Genomic DNA, 24,672 nt, shown 5'->3' on the forward strand with positions numbered 1-24,672 from the left:
TAATCGGGGGAAGTGTGTGTTTACTCTCAGTAATCGGGGGAAAGTGTGTGTTTGCTCTCAGTAATCGGGGGAAAGTGTGTGTTTGCTCTCAGTATCGGGGGAGTGTGTGTTTGCTCTCAGTAATCGGGGGGAAGTGTGTGTTTACTCTCAGTAATCGGGGGGAAGGTTGTGTTTACTCTCAGTAATTGGGGGGAAGTGTGTGTTTACTTTCAGTAATCGGGGGAGTGTGTGTTTCTCTGTAATTGGGGGAGCGTGTGTTTACTCTCAGTAATTGGAAGGGAGTCTGTGTTTAATCCCAGTAATCGGAGGGGGGTGAGTGTTTACTCTCAGTAATCCGGGGGAAGTGAATGTTTACTCTCAGTATTCGGGGGCTGTGTGTGTTTACTCTCAGTAATTGGGGGATTTGTGTGTTTACTCTCAATAATTGGGGATGTGTTTGTTTACTCTCAGTAATCGGGGGATGTATGTGTTTACTCTCAATTATCAGGGGAATGTGTGTTTACTCTCAGTAATTGGGGGATGTGTGTGTTTACTCTCAGTAATCGGCGGAGTGTGTGATTACTCTCAGTAATCCGGGGGGAGTGAATGTTTACTCTCAGTATTCGGGGGCTGTGTGTGTTTACTCTCAGTAATTGGGGTATTTGTGTGTTTACTCTCAATAATTGGGGATGTGGTTGTTTACTCTCAGTAATCGGGGGATGTATGTGTTTTCTCTCAATTATCAGGGGAATGTGTGTTTACTCTCAGTAATTGGGGGATGTGTGTGTTTACTCTCAGTAATCGGCCGAGTGTGTGATTACTCTCAGTAATCCGGGGGGAGTGAATGTTTACCCTCAGTAATCAGGACTGTGTTGACTCTCAGTGGTGGTGTTACTGTGGGTGATCTGTATCCCTCTCTCTGCCGTTACTTGGGCGTCTGCTGTTGTAACTCGGGTATCTCTGATGTTCCCCTCTGTTGGTCTAAATGTGTGTGTTCTCTGAATGCATCGCCCCCCCTCCCCCTCCCTCTACAGTCACTCCTGCAATTACAGTGTGCCTGATCTATATTTCTCATATCCAGCACCCATTTTGATCAGAACCTTCCGCTATTTTAAGATCTCGTGGCTGGATAAAATTTTAATTTCCTCGTTTCTTTTTGAAATCTTCCACTCACGAAAGGCAGAGTTAAAAAGGAGACATGGGAGTGCAGCACATCTCTGAGCTCTGGCCATCTGCAAAATAGATAGCGATTAAAAAATAATTCTTCTGATATATCGAGTTTTGTTAATTCTCCTCACAGGCTCTTGGATACAGAAAGGCATAGATTGATAATCCATTGTATAGAAATGGACCTGCCCCAGCTTCCCTCTCTTCATGCGGTGATGAGATGGCAGGTTGGTCAGTTGTAACCTGACGGTAGGTGTGATGGAGACTACGAGTCCTCCTCCAGCAATGGGATTCCTGTGTGACAGCAACAGAGACTATGATTAAAGGGGAACTGACAAGTCCCACTCCACAGACTTATGCAAAAACCTTGGCTGACACTCCAGTGCCGTAATGAGGGAGTGCTGCAGTGTTGGAAAGCCTATCTTTCTATTCAAATGTTAAACTGAGGCTCCAGCTTCCCTCTCAGTTGGGGTGTGAAAGAGTCCAGGCTGAATTTTACTGGGCTGGCTGGGGCAGTGGGGTGGGTTCATCTCGCTGGCCCCCAACCATACCCGCCCCCCACACCACCCCCCCGACCCCCACTCCAACAGTTAGGAAAGTTGATCGCAAACTGACCAACTTTTGGAAAGGCTGCCCCACAGTGATATTATGCTGCAGGTGGCCTTAGCAAGCAGAGAGTGGGAGCGCCACCCTCCAAGTGGAAGGAAGTCTAACCCTTCAGAGCTACCAACCAATCTGATTGGCTGACAGCTCTTGCAGTCCCCACATTGCCAGAGCTCAGTAGTGGGCACTCGAAGAACACCGTATGGATCCCGGAGAGAGAGGTAAGTCGGGTCTTATGGGGTTGTTGGGGGGTGGGGGGGAGAGATCAGGCACGCCAGGGAGGGGGTGGGGATGTGGATTTTGGAGAACATGTGGGGAGACAAAAATGGGGGGGTACAATCTTGGGGGAGAGGTGGCGGTGACCCAACACACACAGGGCACACCCCAAAGGATGTAGCCCAACCTCCTTCCTGGCATTTCACCAACATTGGTGAAGAGGCTGCCTTCCCACTCTTGCCCACCATCCACTTTATGGCAGAGGAGGTGAATAGAGGTCCTTAAGTGGTCACTAATTGACTACTTAAGGGATTGAATACCCTAAGGGCGGGGAGGCTAGTGAACATCTTACCCACCCCCTGTATTATAGAAACTGGGTCGGGGGCAGTGAGTGGGAAGGCTACTCATCTGTCATATTTTATGTGCCCTCTGCCAAAACCACACCTGGTACGGAGGGGGGGCGGGTAGACAGGATGGGGGGGCAGTGGTGGTGGTGCCGCCTTAAAATCCAGGCCCCTGTGTTACTATTTTTAAGAGCAGGGAAATTATCGCCGGTATCCTGGACGTCAATCAACATCACAAAGACAGGTTATCACAATGTTCCGGCCCGTCTTTTACCTCCTTCCACCAAACTGCCACCAGTGGGGGCAGTGTGGATAAAAAAGGCTTGGTGGACGGTGGCTATCATCTTACAATGGGCGGTGCCTCAGGAAGAACTTACACCATGTTTATAATGCACCCTGTCGTGTGCCCACAGTTCTTGCTGTACACATATGTGAAACCAAATTCCGGGGACTCTCGATTAACCAGAAGGAGGGGGCAGTCTCTCACCAATCTTATAATAGGATTTATCCCTTTACTCAACAGGATCCTTTGTAGAATACAATGACATTAAAGCAGCTTATGCGCACACAGACGTGCTATATATATTTCTATATATAACCTACACACAGGCTCACCCACATGTACAGGTGTACTCAAAACTCTTTTAACCCTCTCGTAGTAGTAAGTCATAGAGAGCCATTTCCAACATTGCAACAGGGACTCCATTTCAGAAGAACTCCTTTGACTTTGTGATGTGCTGAGGTTGTGAAATCAGTTTTATAAAAGCAAGTTCATAACATACGAAGTGGGAGCTGGAGTAAGCCATGTGGCCCCTCAGGACCACTTCAGCATCCTATCAGATTATGACTGATCTTCGACCTCAACCTCTTCCTGTCCTATCATATATCTTGAAAATACACCAAGAATCTTAGTCTTGAAAAATCTCAATCATGAGCAACTGTCATGAAGCTATTAATGTATATAATATTTTGGAAAATGTTTTTCTTTTAAAATAGAGGTTTAGTCTATGGGGGTGTTTTAATTGGATTAAAACCAGCTAGTCTGGGTGCTTTGATATGTACTAGTTTTGATATGTAGAGAGATAGTGTGCATTTGCATTTTTTGAATAGATCATTCAAGGAGTGGGGTGAAAACTGATGCCTTTCTAGCAGCTACCAAGCAATATGTTTAGATTACTAATAAAATTTATATTATGAATGGTGTTTTATTGTTAAAAGGTGAACTTCAAAGAGATTGTAGATACAATGAGAATTAACATTCAATGGGGGCTGCTAGGTAAAACTTCAGCAGTTTCTGGGTGCACAGGCAGAGGCAATGTGAGGTCAAAAGGCAGCTGGAAACCTCCAACTGGCTCCACAGTGAAAAGAGGCTAATTTTGAGTTCATAAGGTGAAAATGCTTTGCCTGGTATTTGGTTAAATCAATGGGTTGCTGTTGCTTTAATGGAGATTAGTTTGGGAATTTGTTAAAAGTTATGATAGTAATTTGTAGCCGTGTATATATATTTTAACCTGTGTAAATTAATAAAATGTTTACACTTAGTTTAGTGTAAAACCTCGAGAATTAATGGTCTGATTCCTGATTTTATTAGTGTCAAGGAGGTGTACAGCACAGAAAAAGGCCCTTCGGCCCATCGAGTCTGCGTCGGTCAAATAAGTACCTAACTATTCTAATCCCATTTTTCAGCACCAGGCCCATAGCCTTGTATGCCATGGCATCGCAAATACAAATACTTCTTGAATGGTATGAGGGTTTCTGCCTCTACCTCCCTTTCAAGCAGTGAGTTCCAGATTCCCACCACCCTCTGGGTGAAAAAATTCTTCCTCACATCCCCTCTAAACCTCCTGCCCCTTAGCTTAAATCTATGCCCCTGGTTATTGATCCCTCCACCAAGGGGAAAAGTTCCTTCCTGTCTCCCCTATCTATGCCCCTCATAATTTTATACACCTCAATCATGACCCCCCTCAGTCTCCTCTGCTCCAGGGAAAATAACTCCAGTCTATCCAATCTCTCCTCATAACTAAAACTCTCCAGCCCAGGCAACATCCTGGTAAATCTTCTCTGCACTCTCTCTTGTGCAAACGCATCCTTCCTATAAAGCGGATTCCAGAACTGCATACAATTCTCTAGCAAGTGTCTCATTTGCCTTCTTAACCACCTTATCTACCTGTCCCGCTACCTTAAGGGACCAGTGGACACGCACACCAAGGTCCCTCTGATCCTCGGTACTTCCCAGGGTCCTACCATTCATCGTGTATTCCTGTGCCTTGTTTGTCTTGTCCAAGTGCATCACCTCACATTTACCTGGATTAAATTCCATTTGCCACTGATCAGCCCATCTGACCAGCTCTTCTACATCCTCCTGTAATCAAAGGCTATCTTCCTCTCTATTTACGACCTCACCAATTTTTGTGTCATCCGCGAACTTACTGATCAACCCTCCTACATTCAAGTCTGAATTGTTTATATATACCACAAACAACAAGGGACCCAACACCGATCCCTGTGGAACCTCACTGGACACAGACATCCAGTCACAAAAACACCCCTCGACTATCACCCTTTAGAGTCGCATCTCAAACATAACACTTAAAATTATTGGTTATGACAGTTGTTTAAAGTTTCCCTCTGGGATTTTCAAAAATAGCTCCGCTTTACCAACTGCATCAGTTATAACAATCGGGGGCTGTGCCGGGATAAATCACAGGCAGCATTTTCCCCCCTGTTGCGGTGGTTGTGCCGGTGCAGGCGCGGGCAGGCAGATTCCCGATCGGTAACCCCAATCGGTGGCACACCGCCATTTTATGTGGGCCAATTAAGGCCCGCCCAGCATGATGTCTGCCCGGAAGTGCCGTGCACTCCCTGTGCGGCCTGGGGGCATTCCCTGAGCCGGGAGTGAGCGCACAGATCTCCCTGAGGCAAAGTGCCACCTCAGGGAGCTACGCTCACGTTTGAAAACTTTATTAAAATATTCCTGACGTCCCCTCATGTGACACTGTTGAGGACTGTTGGAGGAGGGGTGAGGGCTGCCCTGTGCTTGAGGAGTGTTGGAGGAGGAGGGGAAAGGGCTGCCCTGTGCTTGAGGAGTGTTGGAGGGGGGGAAAGGGCTGCCCTGTGCTTGAGGAGTGTTGGAGGAGGGGGGGAAAGGGCTGCCCTGTGGTTGAGGAGTGTTGGAGGAAGGGGGGAAAGGGCTGCCCTGTGCTTGAGGAGTGTTGGAGGAGGGGAAAGGGCTGCCCTGTGGTTGAGGAGTGTTGGAGGAGGGGGGGAAAGGGCTGCCCTGTGCTTGAGGAGTGTTGGAGGAGGGGGGTAAAGGCTGCCCTGTGGTTGAGGGGTGTTGGAGGAGGGGGGGAAAGGGCTGCCCTGTGGTTGAGCTGTCACACTGACACATGAGCAGGGACATGTCAATTACTTGTATTTAAAAATTTTATACACATTTTAAGTCCCTCATGAAAGCTCATCCTGCCCTTGGATGAGGTTTCATGGTTTTTCTGAAGGCTGCCTGGGCTCTTCGCCTGCCCTCCAACCTTAAGGCTGGACAGGTAGGTCCATTAATTGGGTTAATTACTTTTTTTAGAGGCCTTAAGTGGCTGTTGACAGTTTGGTGAGCGCGCAGCCGAACTAAAGATCGGAATGACACTCGGTGACGTCGGGACACACGCCCGATGTCACCCTGCGTCATTTTACACGTCGTGTGAGCGGTCCCTGCCCCCGCTCGCTGACCGGAAAATGCAGCCCAAATATAAAAACAAAAAAACTGCGGATGCTGGAAATCCAAAACAAAAACAGAATTACCTGGAAAAACTCAGCAGGTCTGGCAGCATCGGTGGAGAAGAAAAGAGTTGACGTTTCGAGTCCTCATGACCCTTCGACAGAACAAATATTTCACCCCTCTTCTAAATATTCACTCAGTTCTGTCGAAGGGTCATGAGGACTCGAAACGTCAACTCTTTTCTTCTCCGCCGATGCTGCCAGACCTGCTGAGTTTTTCCAGGTAATTCGGAAAATGCAGCCCTCTATTTCTCATTCCTTGACTGGTTAGGAATTGGTGGATCTTAAGCTTACGAATATGAGAGGCACTCTGAATTTGGGAGTTGGTGAGGTATTTTAGAGGTGGTGAGACTGCTACATGGCTTGGGCAATTGCTAAGGTTTGTCTGGGAGTAGAAGAGATAACTCTCATTGGGTTGGAGAAACTAACCAAAAGCAAGTTAACAGGGTTGGCGGATAAGTTACAGTTGGGATTACCTGTGGAAGCTAGGAAATCTGATATAGTTAAAAGTATAAAAACAAAAAACTGCGGATGCTGGAAATCCAAAACAAAAACAGAATTACCTGGAAAAACTCAGCAGGTCTGGCAGCATCGGCGGAGAAGAAAAGAGTTGACGTTTCGAGTCCTCATGACTCATGAAAAATATTTCACCCCTCTTCTAAATATTCACTCAGTTCTGTTGAAGGGTCATGAGGACTCGAAACGTCAACTCTTTTCTTCTCTGCTGATGCTGCCAGACCTGCTGAGTTTTTCCAGGTAATTCTGTTTTTGTTTTAGTTAAAAGTATAGCTCAGCATCTACAGTTGGAAGTGAAACTTGACACAGCTGGAGGTAGTGAGATTTCAATTACAAATGAAAAAGCTTGAATTAGAAGCAAAGGACAGAGAAATGGCTTTTAAAAGGGAATTAGAAATTGCGAAGATGGAGAATGAGGAAAGAGAAAGAGAGAGAGAAAGAGAATTCCAACTGAAAATGTTGGCAGTTAGAAAAGAGACTTCAGGAGGTGAGGAAGGATTTGTCTCCAGAGTCAAACCCAGTGGGGATATGTTTAAATTTGTACAAGCTCCTCCAAAGTTTGAGGAAACAGATATTGAAGAATTCTATATTTCATTTTGAGAAGCTAGCTAAACAGATGAAGCGGCCACAGGAAAACTGGACATTATTATTACAGTCTAAGTTATTAGGTAGGGGGCTTGAGGTAAATGCTTCGATTTCAGAAGAAACATCGGTGAATTACGATGTGGTGAAAAAAGCTATACTGAGTGCATATGAATTGGTTCCTGAAGCATACAGGCAGAAATTTAAGAACATGAGAAAACATCCTGGGCAAACTTATGTTGAGTTTGAAAGAGTAAAACAAAGTAATTTTGACTGGTGGATACGAGCATTAAAAATAGAGACATTCATAGAAACATAGAAACTAGGAAGAGTAGGCCATTCGGCCCTTTGAGCCTGCTTCACCATTCATTATGATCATGGCTAATCATCCAACTCAATAGTCTGCTTCCGCTTTCTCCCCATACCCTTTGATCCCTTTTGCCCCAAGAACTATATCTAACTCCTTCTTGAAAACATACAATGTTTTGGTCTCAACTACTTTCTGTGGTAGCGAATTCCACAGGCTCAACACTCTCTGGGTGAAGAAATTTCTCCTCATCTCAGTCCTAAATGGTCTACCCCATATCCTCAGACTGTGACCCCTGGTTCTGGACTCCCCCACCATCGGGAACATCCTTCCTGCATCTACCTGTCTGGTCCTGTTAGAATTTTATAGGTTTCTATGAGATCCCCCTCATTCTTCTCAACTCCAGCGAATATAATCCTAATCGACTCAAACTCTCCTCATATATCAGTCCCGCCATCCAAGGGATCAGTCTGGTAAACCTTCGCTGCGCTCCCTCTAAAGCAAGTACATCCTTCCTCAGATAAGGAGACCAAAACTGCACACAATATTCCAGGTGTGGTCTCACCAAGGCCCTGTATAATTGCAGCAAGACATTCCTGCTCCTGTACTCGAATCCTCTGGCTATGAAGGCCAACATACCATTTGCCTTCTTTACTGCCTGCTGCACCTGCATGCTTACCTTCAGCGTCTGGTGTGCATCTCGTTGCACATTCCCCTCTCTCAATTTATAGCCATTCAGATAATAATCTGCCTTCCTGTTTTTGCTACCAAAATGGATAACCTCACATTTATCCACATTATGCATCTGCCATGCATCTGCCCACTCACTCAGCTTGTCCAAATCACCCTGAAGCATCTCTGCACCCTCCTCACAGCTCATCCTCCCACCCAGCTTTGTGTCATCTGCAAATTTGGAGATATTACATTTAATTCCCTCATCTAAATCATTAACATATATTGTGAATAACTGGGGTCCCAGCACCGATCCCTGCTGTTGGGGGAAAGAGAGGGGGAAGTGAGGCAACAGCCTTGTAGATTAAATCCACTAGTCACTGCCTGCCAATCAGAAAAAGACCCGTTTATTCCTACTCTTTGTTTCCTGTCTGCCAACCAGTTTTCTATCCATCTCAATACACTGCCCCCAATCCCATGCACTTTAATTTTACAAGCCAATCTCTTATGTGGGACTTTGTCGATAGCCTTCTGAAAGTCCAAATTAACCACATCCACTGGCTCTTCCTCATCAACTCTACTAGTTATATCCTCAAAAAATTCCAGTAGATTTGTCAAGCATGATTTCCCTTTCGTAAATCCATGTTACTCTGTCTGATTCTGCCACTGTTTTCCACTGTTCCTAATGCATTGGCTGGTTTTAGCCCTTTTGAACTATTTATGGTCATGAAGTAAGAGGACCACAGATATTGATTCATGAGAAATCGGTGGGTCAAAGTTCAGAAACTACTCTCTTGGATTTCATGTCACATTTCAGGAAAAGATTGAACAGAGCATTTGAGTTGGCTAGGGGACATTTAAAGATCTCACAGCAAGTGATGAAAATGAATACGGTTAAGAAGGCTAAAATTTGCAGTTTTGTTTCTAGAGAGAAAGTATTAGTTCTGTTACCAGTACTAGGTGATTCATTAAATGCAAGACTTAGTGGACCTTTACAGGATTGAAAAGAAATTGAGTGAAGTAAATTATTTAATAAATACGCCAGATAGAAGAAAGAAGCAGAGAGTGTGTCATGTAAATATGCTTAAAAAGTACTTTGACAGGGAAGAGGAACAAAAAGAGATGTTAGTGATAGTGGATGATGAGAGAGAGGTAGAAGTGCAAAACCCTGAAATTGATTTTCCTCTAATCAAATTAGATAATAGGGGATGCTTGAAAATTTAAATGAAAAATTGAGTTACCTTCCAAGCAAGTGTCAAAGTGATTTGGAAAAGCTATTGCAGTCACACAGACATATTTGTGTAAATAAGTTGGGAAAGACATATTTAACTTTACATGATGTATGTATAGGAATATCACCTTCAGTGAGGCAACAGCCTTGTAGATTAAATCCAGCAAAGTACAAAAAGGAATTGATTTCATGCTTCAAAATGGTATCATTGAGTTTAGTTGCAGTAACTGGAGTTCGCCAGTTGTACTCGTACCGAAACCAGATGGAACTCAAAGACTGTGTGTGGACTATCGAAAGGTGAATGCAGTGACAAAAGCAGATTCACATCCCACACCACGGTTGGACGACTGTATTGAGAAAGTGGGAGAATCAAAATTTATCACAAAGATTGACTTGCTAAAAGGATATTGGCAGGTATCGTTGTCGGAGAGAGCAAAGGAGATATCAGCTTTCGTAACGCCAAGTGGGCTATATCAGTTTAAAGTAATGCCATTTGGTATGAAGAATGCAGCTGCGACATTTCAAAGACTGACAAACAATGTAATTGCGGGTCTAAGCAATTGTGTGGTTTATATTGACGATCTAATTGTTTTCAGTCAGACATGGGAGGAGCATTTACAGCATCTGAAAGAGTTATTTACTCAACTGCAAGAAGCTAATGGTGATGAACTTGGCTAAAAGTGAATTTGCAAAAGCACAAGTTATGTATGTAGACCATACCATTGGACATGGTAAGGTGGCTTCGAGAGATGCGGAAGTCAAAGCTATTGTGGATTTCCAGTTCCTACAACAAAACGAGAAGTTTTGAGATTTCTGGTCATGAACGGGTTTTACTGGAAATTTGTGCCAAATTTTAACCAAGCGGTTGCTCCACTGACTGAACTATTAAAAAAGAAGTTTCAATGGACACTGGAGTGTCAGAAGTCATTCGATAGTTTGAAAACTGTATTAACTATGGCACCAGTGTTGGCAATGCCCAATTATGCCAAGCAATTCAAATTGGCCATTGACGCTAGCGTTATAGGCATTGGGGCTGTACTGTACTGATAGGGTATTTTTCACGGAAACTAAATGTACAACAGAGAAGATATTTAATGATTGAAAAAGAAACTTTGAGTTTTGTGTTAGCATTGCAGCATTTTGAAATTTATGTTGCAAACGATTCATCAGAAGCAATTGTTTATACAGACCATAATCCTTTGAAGCTTTTGGACAAATTTCATGACAAAAGTGCAAGGCTTTTCAGATGGAGTCTATTGTTACAACCATTTAATCTACGTATTATAAATATTGCTGGAAGAGAAAATCTGTTCGAAGATGCATTATCAAGAGCTTGAAGCTTAAAGGAAAACGGGACATTTAAAAAAAGACCTGGACACTGAACTGGAGTGCTTTCTATTGATACCAAGGACCTGTGTATATACATTGTTATGTTAATGCATGCAGCTGGTAATGTAATAAGTGTAGGAGATAGTGTAAGATGGGTTATTAAAATGAAGCTGTCTTTTAGAAGTATGGTGGTTCATTTTTTGATAAGGAGGGGGATGTCATGAAGCTATTAATGTATATATTTTGGAAAATATTTTTCTTTTAAAATAGAGTTTAGTCTATGGGGGTGTCTTAATTGGATTAAAGCCAGCTAGTCTTTGATATGTACTCGTTTTGATATGTAGAGAATAGCGTGCATTTGTATTTTTTGAATAGAGCATTCAAGGAGTGGGGTGAAAACTTGATGCCTTTCTAGCAGCTACCAAGCAATATGTTTATATTACTAATAAAGTTGGTACAATGAACGGGGTTTCATTGTTAAAAGGTGAAGTTCAAAGATGTTGTTGATACAATGAGAATTAACAATCAGTTGGGCTGGTAGGTATAACTTCAGTAGTTTTCAGGTGTGCAGGCAGAGGCAATGTAAGATCAAAGGCAGCTGTAAGCCTCCAACCGGTCCAACTGGCTCCACAGTGAAAAGAGGCTAATTTTGAATTTGTAAGGTGAAAATACTTTGCCTGGTGTTTTGGTTAAATCTATGGGTTGCTGTTGCCTTAATGGAGATTAGTTGGGAATTTGTTAAAAGTTACGGTAGTAGTAATTTGTAGCCATGTGTATATATTTTAACCTGTGTAAATTAATAAAATGTTTCATTTTAGATTTCATTAAATGTAAAACCTCAAACTGGTGGTCTGATTCCTGAGTTTAGAGTCGCATCTCAAACACAACACTTAAAATGATTGGTTATGACAGTTGTTAAAGTTTCCCTCTGGGATTTTTAAATAACTCCGCTTTACCTACTGCACTGGACATATCACATCAAAGTCCAATCTTTCTACTATCTTATTATAATTTTCTAAGAATAAGCCATGTGAACACAGATATATGAAAGATTTGTCAAACAATGTCCCTTCTGGAATTTTTTGGTGATGTAACTAGTGGAAAGGATAAGGGGGAACCAGTGTATGTTGTAGATTTTCAAAAAGCATTTGATCAGGTGCCACAAAATTAAGACTCACGAGATTGAGAGTAATTTTTTAAAAATTCATTTATGGGATGTAGGCGTCGCTGGCTAGGCCAGCATTTATTGCCCCTCTCTAATTGCCCTTGAGGAGGTGGTGGTGAGCTGCCTTCTTGAACCGCTGCAGTCCATGTGGTGTGAGCATACCCACAGTGCTGTTAGGGAGGGAGTTCCAGAATTTTGACCCAGCGACAGTGAAAGAACGATGATATATTTCCAAGTCAGGATGGTAAGTGGTTTGGAGCGGAACTTCCAGGAGGTGGTGTTCCCATGTACCTGCTGCCCTTGTCCTTCTAGATGGTAACAGTTGTGGGTTTGGAAGTTGCTGTCTAAGGAGCCTCGGTGAGTTGCTGCAGTGCATCTTGTAGATGGTGCACACTGCTGCTACTGTGCATCAGTGGTGGAGGGAGTGAATGTTTGTGGATGGAGTGCCAATCAAGCAGGCTGCTTTGTCCTGGATGTTGTCAAGCTTCTTGAGTGTTACTGGAGCTGCACTCATCCAGGCAAATGGAAAGTATTCCATCACGTTCCTGACTTTTGCCTTGTAAATGGTAGACAGGCTTTGGGGAGTCAGGAGGTGAATTACTTGCCGCAGTCTCTGACCTGCTCTTGTAGCCACAGTATTTATGTGGCTGGTCCTGTTCAGTTTCTGGTCAATGGCAATCCCCAGGATGTTGACAGTGGGGGATCCAGCGATGGTAATGCCATTGAATGTCAAGGGGTGATGGTTAGATTCTCTCTTGCTGGAGATGGTCATTGTCTGGCACTTGTGTGGCGTGAAAGTTTGCATGAATTGAGGATTGGTTAATGGACAGAAAACAGAGCTGGAATAAATGGCAAGGTTGGCAAGCTGTAATTAGCAGGGTACCACAAAGATCAGTACATGGGCCTCTGTTATTTACAATCTGCAATGACATAGATAAGGAGACCGAATGTAACACATCCAAGTTTGGTGCTGATACAAGCTTAGGTGGGAGAGCAAGTGATAAGAAGGCTATAAAGGAGCTGCTGATGGATATGGACAGTTTGGGGGAGTGGGCAAGGACATGGCAGATGGAATACAATGTGACATAGTGTGAAGCTTCGTAGGAAAAATCAAAATGCAGAATATTTTTGAATGGTGAGAGACTGGGAAGTGTTTTTATTCCGAGGGACCTGGGTGTCATTGTCCATAAATCACAGAAAGTTAATATGTAGGTGCAGCATGCAGTTAGGAAGGCAAATTATATGTTAGCTTTTGTTACAAAGTGATTGGATTGAAGAGATTTTACTACAGTTGTGTAGGACATTGGTGAGGCCACACCTGGAGTAGTGTGGGTAGTTTTGGTCTCCTTAGTTTAGGAGGGATATACCTGCCCTAAATGGAGTGTAATGAAGGTTCATTAGACTGGTTCCTGGGATGAGGGGATTGTCCTATGTGCAGACATTGAGTAAACTAGGCCTATATTCCCTGGAGTTTAGAAGAATGAGAGGTGGTCTCAATAAACTATATAAAATTCTTAAGGGACTTGACAGGGTAGACACTAAGAGGTTGTTACCCCTGGCTGGGGAATCTAGAACACCGGGGCACAGCCTCAGACTATGGGGTTGTCCATTTAGTTCCGAAATGAGGAGGAATGTTGAGTGTATTTAAGACAGAGATTGATAGGCTTAGATATTTAGAGAAATAAGAGTTATGGGAATAGTGAGAGGAGGTGGGGTTGAGGTAGAAGATGGGCCATGGTTTTGTTGGATTTTGGAGCAGAATTGAATGGTCAAATGGCCTACTCCATTTCGTATTTATGTGCGTTAAGAAAAATTTGAGGCTGCCCTACAGGAAGACTGACCAGCCATTATATTGTCCATTGAATTATACAAGCAAAGTGAAAGGAAACAAGAAGACTGGCCTACTCACCTGCATATGTCTTATTAGCAATCCTCTCATCTGTAATCCAGGCTTCAGTATTGAGAAAGGGAGAGGGGAGGGTTTGAACTCAGTACCAACACCAGCATCAGTACTGAAAGAACAAGAGGCAACGACAGCGCAGGAGAAAGTAAGAGACCTCCGCGAGCAGCACACAAGGAGCAGCACCACCTGAACCCACTTGACCAAACAGCCTTCCCTAACAAGAGTCCAAAAAAAGGGAGCCCATAAAAGGTGAGAGAGAGAAAAAAAAATGTATCAAAAGAAAATAAATCAAGTCGTTCTGAGAGAGGAAGAGAGAGAGAAAGAGAGAGAGAAAAAAAAACCATATAAAAAAGAAACGATGGAGGAAGGAGACGATTCCTGGGGATGGGCCATCATGGGGAACCTGTGGAGGAGTCGAAAAGTTCAAAAATAGATCAAAGAAAGCACAGAATAGGCCTTCAGCAGAGACAGCAGGAAACAGTCTACCCACCTGAGAGGGCCAACTGGGAGATGCCACCTGTGCTGGGTGGAAGTGAAGAGATTTTGTTGAGAAAAACATTATTTTTTCCTTTCCCAAGTGAGTGAAAATCTCTCCTTTTAATCGTTCTCTCTCTATTCCCTAATCCTGGCTTTGGTGCAGAAAAGTATCAGGCCGACTCCAACAGAGACTGGACTGCTAAAAAGGGTTCACTGAGTAAGTGCCTCTCCTCCCTCCTCCATATCTTTCTTTCCTCCTCCTCATCCCAAGCACCTTAAGTCAACTGTAGGGCATCCTGCAGGATATAGTAGCCATCACTGAGACGTAGTTGAGGGAGGGGCAGGATTGGTAGCTCAACATTCCGGGATATAGAATCTTCAGGTGAGACAGGGGAGGGGGTAAAAGAGGAGCAGGCATTGCATTATTAGTTAAAGAGTCAGTTACTGTAGTAAGGAGAGATGATATCTTGGAGGGGGCATCGAATGAAGCTTTGTGGGTAGAGCTTAGGAATAAAAAAGAGGCAGCCACATGGTTAGGGGTTTCTTACAAACCCCCAGATAGTCAGCGGGAAATTGAGGAGCAAATATGTGCACAATTTGTGGAGGTGTGTAAAAACAATAACAATAGGGTAATAATATTAGGTGATTTCAACTTTCCCAACATTAATTGGGATAGATATAGTGTTAAGGGCTTGGATGGAGTGGATTTCTTGAAATGTGTACAGGAGAACTTTTTAGGTCAATATGTGGAGGGTCCATCAAAGGACGGTGCAGTGCTGGACCTAATTCTGGGGAATGAAGCCGGACAGGTGGCTGAGGTGGTGGTGGGAGAGCAGTTTAGTGATAGTGACCACAACATGGTACAGTTTAAGTTCGTTATGGACAAAGAAATAGACAAGTTTCAAAAATATATTTTGTATTGGGAGAGCGTGGATTTTAGTAAAATAAGGCAGGATCTGGCCAAGGTAGACTGGGAACAGCTACTTGTGGGGAAATCTACAGTGGAGCAGTGGGGGGTGTTCAAAAAGGGAATGGGGAGGGTACAGGCTCAACAGGTTCCCTCTAAGGTGATAGGAAGGAGTAACAAGCACAAAGATATTCAGGTTACGATGAGAAGGAAAAAAGAGGCTTTTAACAGGTACAAGGGAAGCAAATCAGCAGAGGCATTAGTGGAGGCATAGATTACAAAAGTAGGGAGATCATGTTGGAGTTGTAAAGAACCTTGGCCACAGCTGGAGTACTGTGTGCAGTTCTGGTCACCACATTATAGGAAGGATGTGACTGCACTGGTGAGGGTGCAGAGGAGGTTCACCAGGATGTTGACTGGGATGAAATATTTAAGTTATGAAGAGAGGTTGGATAGACATGGGTTGTTTTCATTGGAGCAGAGAAGTCTGAGGGGTGACCTGATCGAGGTGTACAGGATTATGAGGAGCCTGGACAGGGTGGATAGGGAGCAGCTGTTCCCCTTAGTTGAAAGGTCAGTCATGAGGAGACATAAATTCAAGGTGAGGGGCAGGAGATTTAGGGGGGATGTGAGGAAAAACATTTTTACCAGAGGGTGGTGATGGTCTGGAATGCGCTGCCTGGGAGGGTGGTGGAGGTGGGCTGCCTCACATCCTTTAAAAAGTACCTGGATGAGCACTTGGCACATCATAACATTCAAGGCTATGGGCCAAGTTCTGGTAAATGGGGTTAGGTAGGTAGGTCAGGTGTTTCTCACGTGTCGGTGCAGACTCGATGGGCCGAAGGGCCTCTTCTGCACTGTGTGATTTGTGATTCTGTGATTCTATGAACTGGCTGCCATCTGGAGCTTCTGGTGCCCCTCTGGGCTTCTGCTGAAACTTTGGCACATTTGGCAATGTTGGGTTAAAGCTGTGGGCCTGAGGTCATCAGCAGAGAGGTTAGGGGATATTTAACTGAGGTGTTCAAAATCAGGAAGGGGTTTGGTAGAGTTAATAAAGGAAAACCACAGAAACCAAAAAAGAACAGACTTGAGATAATTGGCAAAAAGCCAGGGGGGATAAGGAGGAATTGTTTAATGCAGTGAGTTATTGTGATCTGAAATGCACTGCCTGAGAGGGTAGTAGAAGCAAATTCAATAATAACTTCCAAAAAGGAATTGGACAGCCACTTGATGGGAAAAACGCCAGGTTGTAAGGAAAGAGCAGAGGCAGTGGCAAGTCAGTCTATCCTGTTAAACATCCAGGATAGTGGCTCTTAACCTGATTTGCTCAGGATTATAAAACAAATTGAATCTACATCTGTATGATTTTGAACAAAGGAAAGCATAGATACGACAAATGGTCTATTGCATTGTGGCTGGAGAACCAAAGTCTTAACCATGACAATGGGACAGATTTCCAGAGCAGCCATCCTGATGTGCGGGGGTTAGGACTGGGATTGGAGACCTTTACACCCAATTAAAATCTCTCGGATCTAACTTCCTCTTCATTGAGGTGTTGAAGCAGCAGAATGGAGAGAAAAAGAGGGACAAGTGTGCTGATAGTAGAGTTCTGGGGGAAGGGGAAGACCAAAATTAGGAATTAGACACTGGCTCTGTGTCAGGTGATGTGTCTCCTTATGTTGCAGTGGGAACAATCTCTAATTCTTCTGTGATGTCACTGCCTCCTCCTGCCCTCAAGGTTCTGCTGCCCCCTCCCATCCATGGGGAAGCTTGAATTTGGGAAGAGGGAGAATGATTAAAAACAATGATGATGTTTTCCTTGTGTATTGCACTGAGTAATTCATGCTCAAGCGCAGGCAGCTGTTGTTTAGCAGCCTTATTTACACTTTCTCAACAGAGAGGGCAGCAGAGAGGGCTCTATACTACACTCCCTCCTCATTTGAAAAAAAAACTTACTCATCAAAATGTAAAATGGTACATGTACATAATTTTCCAGGATATAAATGACTAAACAAATATCACCAATACTTGAAAATTTAACAGGTTGGATTGCAGACCTGTTTCTCCTGTAATCACAACCAAAATATATACAACCAATATGACCAGAGTAATTTACATGTAAAATAAATGTAATTAGCTATAGCTTACGAAGGACCAAAGACATTCCTCTCTATTAGAGAGAGACAATAGGTTATATCCAACTTGAAGGGCACCACTCCACATCAAGCATGGGGCAAGACAAGGAAGTAGGCCTTCATAGGCTACCACAGCCAGTACAGGGATTGAACTCACAGTTAGCATCATTCTGCAACACCTTCTAGCCAACTGAGCTAACCAACCCCCACAAAAGACAGCACCTCCAACAGTGCTGTATTGCCTTGGTACTGCACTGGATTGTCAGTCTTTTTGCATTCAAGGCCTAGATTTGGGCTTGAACCCAAAGTCTTGTAAGCTCAGAGGCAAGAGTGCTACCTACTGAGCCACAGCTGATATATTGAAGAGACATTTAAGCCCGGCATGGACAGGGAATGAATCCATGAGTTTTAGTTTTCAAAATCAATGCCTTTCCACTTGGTCACCGTGCCTCTTTTTTAAAAAAAAGTAAATAAATTTGTTTTTTGCTGCACACCGTATATGTTATTATGAGCCAATTAGGGATGGGTAAAAAAGATTACAATCCAATTGGCCACCAGTTTAAAGTAGACAAATCCTAGGTACTTACTAAGAGAATAAAGCCACCAGATTCCACGGTTTTTAAACAAACAAAATAAACTTTACGATATAAAGTCAGAAAAGTAAAACAATTTACAATATTTATATTGTACCCCAACATTCAGAATTAATATGAGGTACATGTGAAACAACACACTATGCTGCACCATAAATGGCAGATGCAACCAAGACAGATCCCACAGTTTTCTCAGCAACCTATCCCAGACATCAGTGTCCAGTGTGAGTCACACAATCTCATTAAAACTTTCTATCCCTCACAAGTGATTTCAAGTCTACACTTTTGAAGATCTAGTCTCTGAACTCTCTCCAAAGGTTGCTCTGATTTAGATTGCTGCAACAACTGCTCACCCCCTAATGGTTCAATCTCTTCTCCTGAGACTACATCCAATAGCTACCCGAGGCTGAAATCCAGCACTAACTCACTGGCACAACTCCAGCTCTTCAGCCATATCATGCAGAACACCATTGCTTCAAAGGGTTACTCTTTCCCCAACAATCCTCGGCACAGAGTCACCGACCTTCCACTGTCTTTCTAGGTCTCCAGGGTATTTCCTGAGCCCTCACTACATGGAGCCTGTCAACAGCAGTACTTCTACTGCTTGGAGCCTTTTTCTTTGCTCCTCTCCCCATTGGTTCCTACTGGTGGTCTCCACCTGGTGACTTGTTACCCAGTAGTCTCCCTCTCTAGGTCCTCTCTCTTTCGGACCTCTCCCTGGGTTACCCCTCTCTGCACCTACTCCTCTTGGTCCCAGGACTCCCCTAGTTAAAATGCCAAAGCTGGGTCCCATAATCCTTGTTTCTGTGCCATGGCAGCACATTCCCAATGTTCCAGAGGCTGGGCCCTTTAACTAAAGAGAAAACAAAATGGAGCATGTGTGGCTTGTCACCTTGCCTTGCTCCTCACATGCCTGGAACTCTTGGGCCTGCCAGGAATTGGAGTCCTTAACCTCTGCTTGGGCAAAGGTAAGTTCCTGTTACTCAGCAGTGTTTAACAAAAATAACATCATTCAACAAGAGATAATGAAAAGAACAACTTGTTTCTTCTTTCTTTCTACATACTTTCAATTAACCTACCTGGCTTCTTTCTCTTTCTATCTGGGTATCTCCATCCATTCCCATTAGCTGGCTCCCTCAACATCTCTGATCGTGTCAACCCTGAACTTTGTCTTTGACTACCAACTCCTCTTGACGGCTGGGGCTGTGACGTTGATTGATTTGTCTTAATCAAAGACCCTGACATACATTGATAAAAGCAAAATATGACGGATGCTGGAAATCTGAAACAAAAACAGAAAATGCTGGAAAAACTCAGCAGGTCTAACAGCTTTTGTGCAGAGAGAAACAGAGTTAACGTCTTGAGTTTGTATGACCCTTCTTCAGAGCTGAAGATAAATTTCATCACATTTCCACTTCTCTTCAGTCTCCTAAAGTATCTCTGAGGTTAATTTCTAAGTTTGCACCATACCCATAGTTATGAGAGAGTTTCTTTAATTCGAGAATGTAATCTGTAACAATCTCACTTGGTAGCTCTTTCCTTTAATGGAATGCAACTCTCAGTGTAATCTCATTCATAGTCATGCCATAGTATGAGTCCAGAGTCTCATTAATTTCAGCATATTCCATAGTACTGGGGTCTTGTGGGCAACACTGGTTAGATACGACTTCAAAAGCATCTGGTCCCATCATAGTGAGGAAAACATTTACTTTATGTCCATCTCCTATTTTTTATTTGCTTTCAGCCAAATGTGTAACCTTCGTTTGTAATTACACCAGTCCTCTTTAATAGGGTTGAATTCCCACATTGTCCCCAAATATGTCTTCAGTGTCATTTTTTAATTAGGTACTGTGCTGACTCACTGGCCTGAATTTTTCATTCGTTGGGTGCATGGGATCGGCGGGCCCAGACTGGGAGGGGAAATGGGTCTCTGGTTGCAATCGCCCCTGACCGCAATTTCATACTGGCTGGCGAATTAATGGCCGGCCGGCCAGCATGAAATGCGTGCTGAGAAATGCTCAGCACTGCTGGGGTGGGGGCAGGAAGAGGGCAGGCACCAGCCTAACTGAGGGTGTGGGTGAGCGTTTCTAGCCAGCTCCCTGACGGCAGACAGCTGCCCCAGGGAGCCGCAGACCTCCACAGACTAAAGGAAATGACACAAATGCTGCAAAATATGTCCATGCAGCACAGTTAAGCACCTGAAAGCATACCTCATGAAAAAGCAGGCCACGGATATCTCTTGTTATTTTACTTCCCCTTGGAGATTTCATCCCGCCCTGGATTGAGGTTTGAGCAAAAATGTGAATGCCGCCTGGGAGAACGGCCCGGCCGCCAACCCTAAATGTGGCCGGGCCACATAAAGTCGCTGCTAATTGCATCGCTAATAGGCTTAATTGCTATTTAATTGTCAGCGGGTACGTGACTGTCGCATGCGCCTGCCAAGAGAAATATCGTGTGACCGCGCAGTGAAGTCGGGACGCTTGCCCGACGTCAACTTGCGCTATTTCCTGTCCGTTCAGGTCGAGCGTGCGCCCAACCGCAGGACACAAAACTCCGGCCACTGTGTTTACCTCAATACAATGTGCACATGGAGCAATCTCTCAAATTGCTCAAACTTCCTCAAAATCAACGTTAGAAGCTCTGGCAATGTGACACAATGTTCTTCAGTTCTTAATTTCTCAAATGAAATGTAAAAGTAAATTCCATCCCAGCCTCACTGTCATCTTTCTATCGTGTATTGCACTGAGTAAGACTAAGACATGCCCAACTGGAGGCAGCCACTACTGAACAACTTTAATTATACTTCACCAGCAGAGAACCCAGCAGAGAGAGCTCTACACCATAGTCATCACCCAAGGGACAGACTTCATCTCCTTAACAAACATCAACTGAACAGCTTGGCTGTACCATGAAGTAGGAGGTCCTGCAGCCTATCTGAAACCTGCTGTTCCCTCACTGATACTATCCTACCCTAGTGATTGTGTGGTAATCCCTCTTCTTCAATCATGTGCCTTCTCTTGATTGTAGTTGCTCCTGTGGTACCTCCAGTGAATAATGTCTTTGTTAAGAAAGTGAGGATTTCTCCAGGCACCATAATGGCTCTGATATTAACTCTCTCCACATAATGAGTTGGGGGTAAATGGGGGGGGGTGGTGGTCAGGCACATTGGAGTGAGGGACTTGGCAACTATTTTGCCATAGTAGAGATTTAAACCATTGTAATAAATCCAAATCACCCCCATGCCGATTTAAGTCAGTGGGATAAATTCCAATAACCTAATGGCGATTAAATCACTGTAATAAAGCCCAGTCGCTCAATGGAGATTTAACCCACTGCATTAAATCCCATATTACACAATGGAGTCTTTATCATTTCAATAAACCCCAATCACCCTAATAGAGATTTAACTCATTGCAATAAGCCCCAATTACTGCTACATCCCTAACCAGCAGTATGAATATACCCCCTAACAAACTCTACAAGCCCCCAAATCAACTCTACAGACCCCCAAACCAGCACTATTCAGATGCAATCATGACAGGGCTCGCAACTTCCAGCCTCCATTAACTTCAGCTTATACAAGACTCTGCTGCCCATATGCTAAATACCACAACAAGTTCCATTCAAAATTCTCATCCTTACATTTAAATGCCTCTGAGGACTTGTCTTTCCATATCTCTATAACTTTTTCCAGACTTAAAACACCTCCCAAACTCTCCATTTCTATGACATAAATCTCTTGCGCATCACTTCCCGCTCACACTTTGTTCCACCATTGATGGCTATGTTGCCAACTGCCTAGGTTCCACTGAATTCTCCTCCGTTGGGAATGCTATCGCTTGCCACACTTCGTGTCAGTTTTCCAAGGCTTCCTAAACTGTCAACAAGGCCCAGAATCCCTTACCACCACCCACTACCCACTTCTCCTGCCCAGCCTTTTTCCCTCTGCAGTTTGCCATTAAATGCACAAAACTCCAAGCCTCACAGTTCCTTCCATTCCATGAGGCAGCGCGAGTTCTGAACACTCACCGTCTGCAATGTTAATACTGGGAGACGTTGAAGCTGTGTTCTCTGTCTCTGGGCCATCGATGATTTCTTCTGTAATCGGATGTGTAGCTGCTGTACCAAACGACATTGATGGTGATGAATCCTCCCCTTCCCCACCCCCTGAGCAGTCTAATTGGCCAGGCCGGTCCACGGGTGTAGGATTTGCAGCTACAACTGGGTCAGCAGCATGGCCAGGATAGGCTGGAGGGTTCTGGTCATCCGCTTCTGTTGCCTCATCAGCCTGTCTTGCAGGGGTTGTGACCTCAGGAGCAGAGTCGTTAGTCGTGCTGTTACACACAGCCTCGTCATAGGTGGGCAATACGACTGGCACTCCATCAACCACCACAAAATTTCGGCTACTTGAAGCATCTTGATCACTACCGGAATACAATTCAGAAATGGCGCTTGTTAGAGGAGGAGGAGAAAGTGCATATACACACTTTTTATTACTTCTAGACTTGACTATTCCAATGCAGTCATGGCCAGCCTCCCATTTTCCACCCTCCATAAACTCAAACCCATCCAAAACTCTCTGGCCCTGTTTCCTAATTTGCACCAAGTCCCAACACCACTGCGTTCCCTGACCTACACTGGTTCTCAGTCTGACAACATACTGATTTTAAATTTCTCACACTTGAGCTCAAGTCCCTCCCTATCTCTGTAATCTCCTCTAGACTTACAACCCTCTGAGATCGCACTCCTCCAATTCTGGCCACTTACACATCCCCCGATCTTAATCGCAACATTGGTGGCTGTGTCTTCAGCTGCCAAGGCTTTGAGCTCCACAATTCCTTCCCTAAAGCTTCCTGCTTGTTTACCTTTTCATTCTTGAAGATGTTCTTTAAAACCTCTTTGACTAGGTTTTTTCACCTGTGTTAATGTCTCCTTATATGGCTTAGTGTCAAATAGTATCATTTACGTCACACAAGCGCCAGGCAATGACCATCTTCAACAAAAGAGGATCTAACCATCTCCCTTTGACATTCAATGGCTTTAACATTGCTGAATCCTCCGTTGTCACCATCCTGGGAGTTACCACTGACCAGAAACTGAACTGGATCAACCATATAAATACTGTGGCTAAAAAAGCAAGTCAGAGGCTAGGAATCCTGTGGCGAGTAACTCACTTCCTGAATCTCCAAAGCCTGTCCACCTTCTACAAGGCACAAGTTAGGATTGTGATGGAATACTCCCCACTTGCCTGAATGAGTGCAGCTCTATCAACACTCAAGAAGCTTGAAACCATCCAGGATGAAGCAGCCTGCATGATTGGCACCTCATCCATCACCCTAAACTTTCACACCCTCCACAACCAATGCATCGCAGCAGCAGTGTGTACCATCTACAAGATGCACTTGAACCCCACCAGGGTTCCTTCAACAGCACCTTCTAAACCCACAACCACTAGCATCTAGAAGGACAAGGGCAGCAGATAGATGGGAACACCACCACCTGGACATTCCACTCCAAGTCACTCACCATCCTGACTTGGAAATATATCGCCGTTCCTTCACTGTCGCTGGGTCAAAATCCTGGAACTCCCTCCCTAATAGCACTGTGGGTGTACCTACGGCACATGGATAGGAGCAGTTCAAGAAGGCAGCTGACCACCACCTTCTCAAGGGCAATTAGGGATGGCAATAATTGCTGGCCCAGCCAACGACACCCACATCCTGTTTAAAGATAAATAAGTGAAACATTTAACTTAACTTTGAGCTTAACTTAAAGGAAGTAGTACTTCCTTTCAGAGTCTTAGTAAATGGTAAATAAGCTGTTTACTGATTCCAGGTGGACAGTTAGTTAATTTAGTAACTGGTTAGAACTGGTAATTGCTGTCAGCAGGGGCTGACTCAGGTCTTTGGAATTCTTGCAACTATAAATACAGAAGACTTTTTCTAATGCATGAGTCCAGTTGGAAGGAGTGCTGCTTCTCTAGAGTGCTAAAGTTGGGGAATTTTGTGAATGGGTGAATTTTAAGGGCTGATCTCTTTCTAAAATTTAGTTTTCTTCTATTCATTTGTGGCATGTGAGTGCTGCTGGCAAGGCCAGCAATTGCTCTTGAGAAAATAATGGTGAACTGCCACACTCATCTGGTGTAGGTACTGTTAGGAAGGAAGTTTCAGGATTTTGACTAAAGACAGTGAAGGAATAGTGATATAGTTCCAAGTCAGGATGTGTGTGGTTTGGAGAGTAACATGGAGATGGTGGTGTTGTAGTTGGTCCTTCATCAAGAATGCATTCAACTTTAAAAGCTGACAGTGAAAGTTAATGTGTCAGATCATGGCCTAGCAAGAAACAGGAGAAGTGGTTTAAAAGTGTCAGATGATCTGAAGAGTTGGACATCAGTCACCTGGAGGTCGAGTTCTGTAGCCAGTCCTTTAGCAAGAACGCATTCAACTTAAAAGAAATCAATATTTAAAACCAAAAAAAGGAACTGCAAAAAGGGCCGTTTGTAATGAATAATTTTCAGAAATTGGCCAAACTCTGACTCCCAGCATTTCATGGGACCTTGGAAAGCTGATAGACACAAGTGAGCTTTTCAATATACTAGTCGGGACACAGCTAACCAAGCATTCAGGCCACCCAATGGGCCTGTGTTTACAAACTGTAGAACTGTAAATAATACCTACAGAGTTGGAGTCACTGAATGTGCCCCCACGTTCCTTGGACAAACCCAGAGGACTTTTAGAGTAGAGCAATACATAGTCGATGTGATAACCAGGATCTTGCC

At 44.0% G+C, this 24,672-nt stretch overlaps 1 protein-coding gene across 4 annotated transcripts in view; it reads right to left on the reverse strand.

Moving 5' to 3' along the window:
• Window positions 1-1,102: 1,102 nt before the first annotated feature.
• Window positions 1,103-24,672, reverse strand: part of susd4 (sushi domain containing 4) — a 134,623-nt gene continuing 111,053 nt past the window's right edge. For 2 of the 4 annotated variants that reach the window (XM_041188370.1, XM_041188368.1), the window contains exons 10-11: window positions 21,924-22,318; window positions 1,315-1,440 (exon numbers count right to left, since the gene is read on the reverse strand). In XM_041188370.1, coding sequence (XP_041044304.1) covers window positions 1,412-1,440; window positions 21,924-22,318 — 424 coding nt within the window. In that variant the 3' untranslated portion in view covers window positions 1,315-1,411. Of the gene's footprint in view, window positions 1,441-14,096; window positions 14,186-21,923; window positions 22,319-24,672 lie in introns of those variants that run through there. The other 2 variants (XM_041188369.1, XM_041188371.1) reach the window with 2 other exon arrangements.

This window comes from Carcharodon carcharias, chromosome 5, assembly GCF_017639515.1.
Source record: "Carcharodon carcharias isolate sCarCar2 chromosome 5, sCarCar2.pri, whole genome shotgun sequence".
NCBI lineage: Eukaryota > Metazoa > Chordata > Chondrichthyes > Lamniformes > Lamnidae > Carcharodon > Carcharodon carcharias.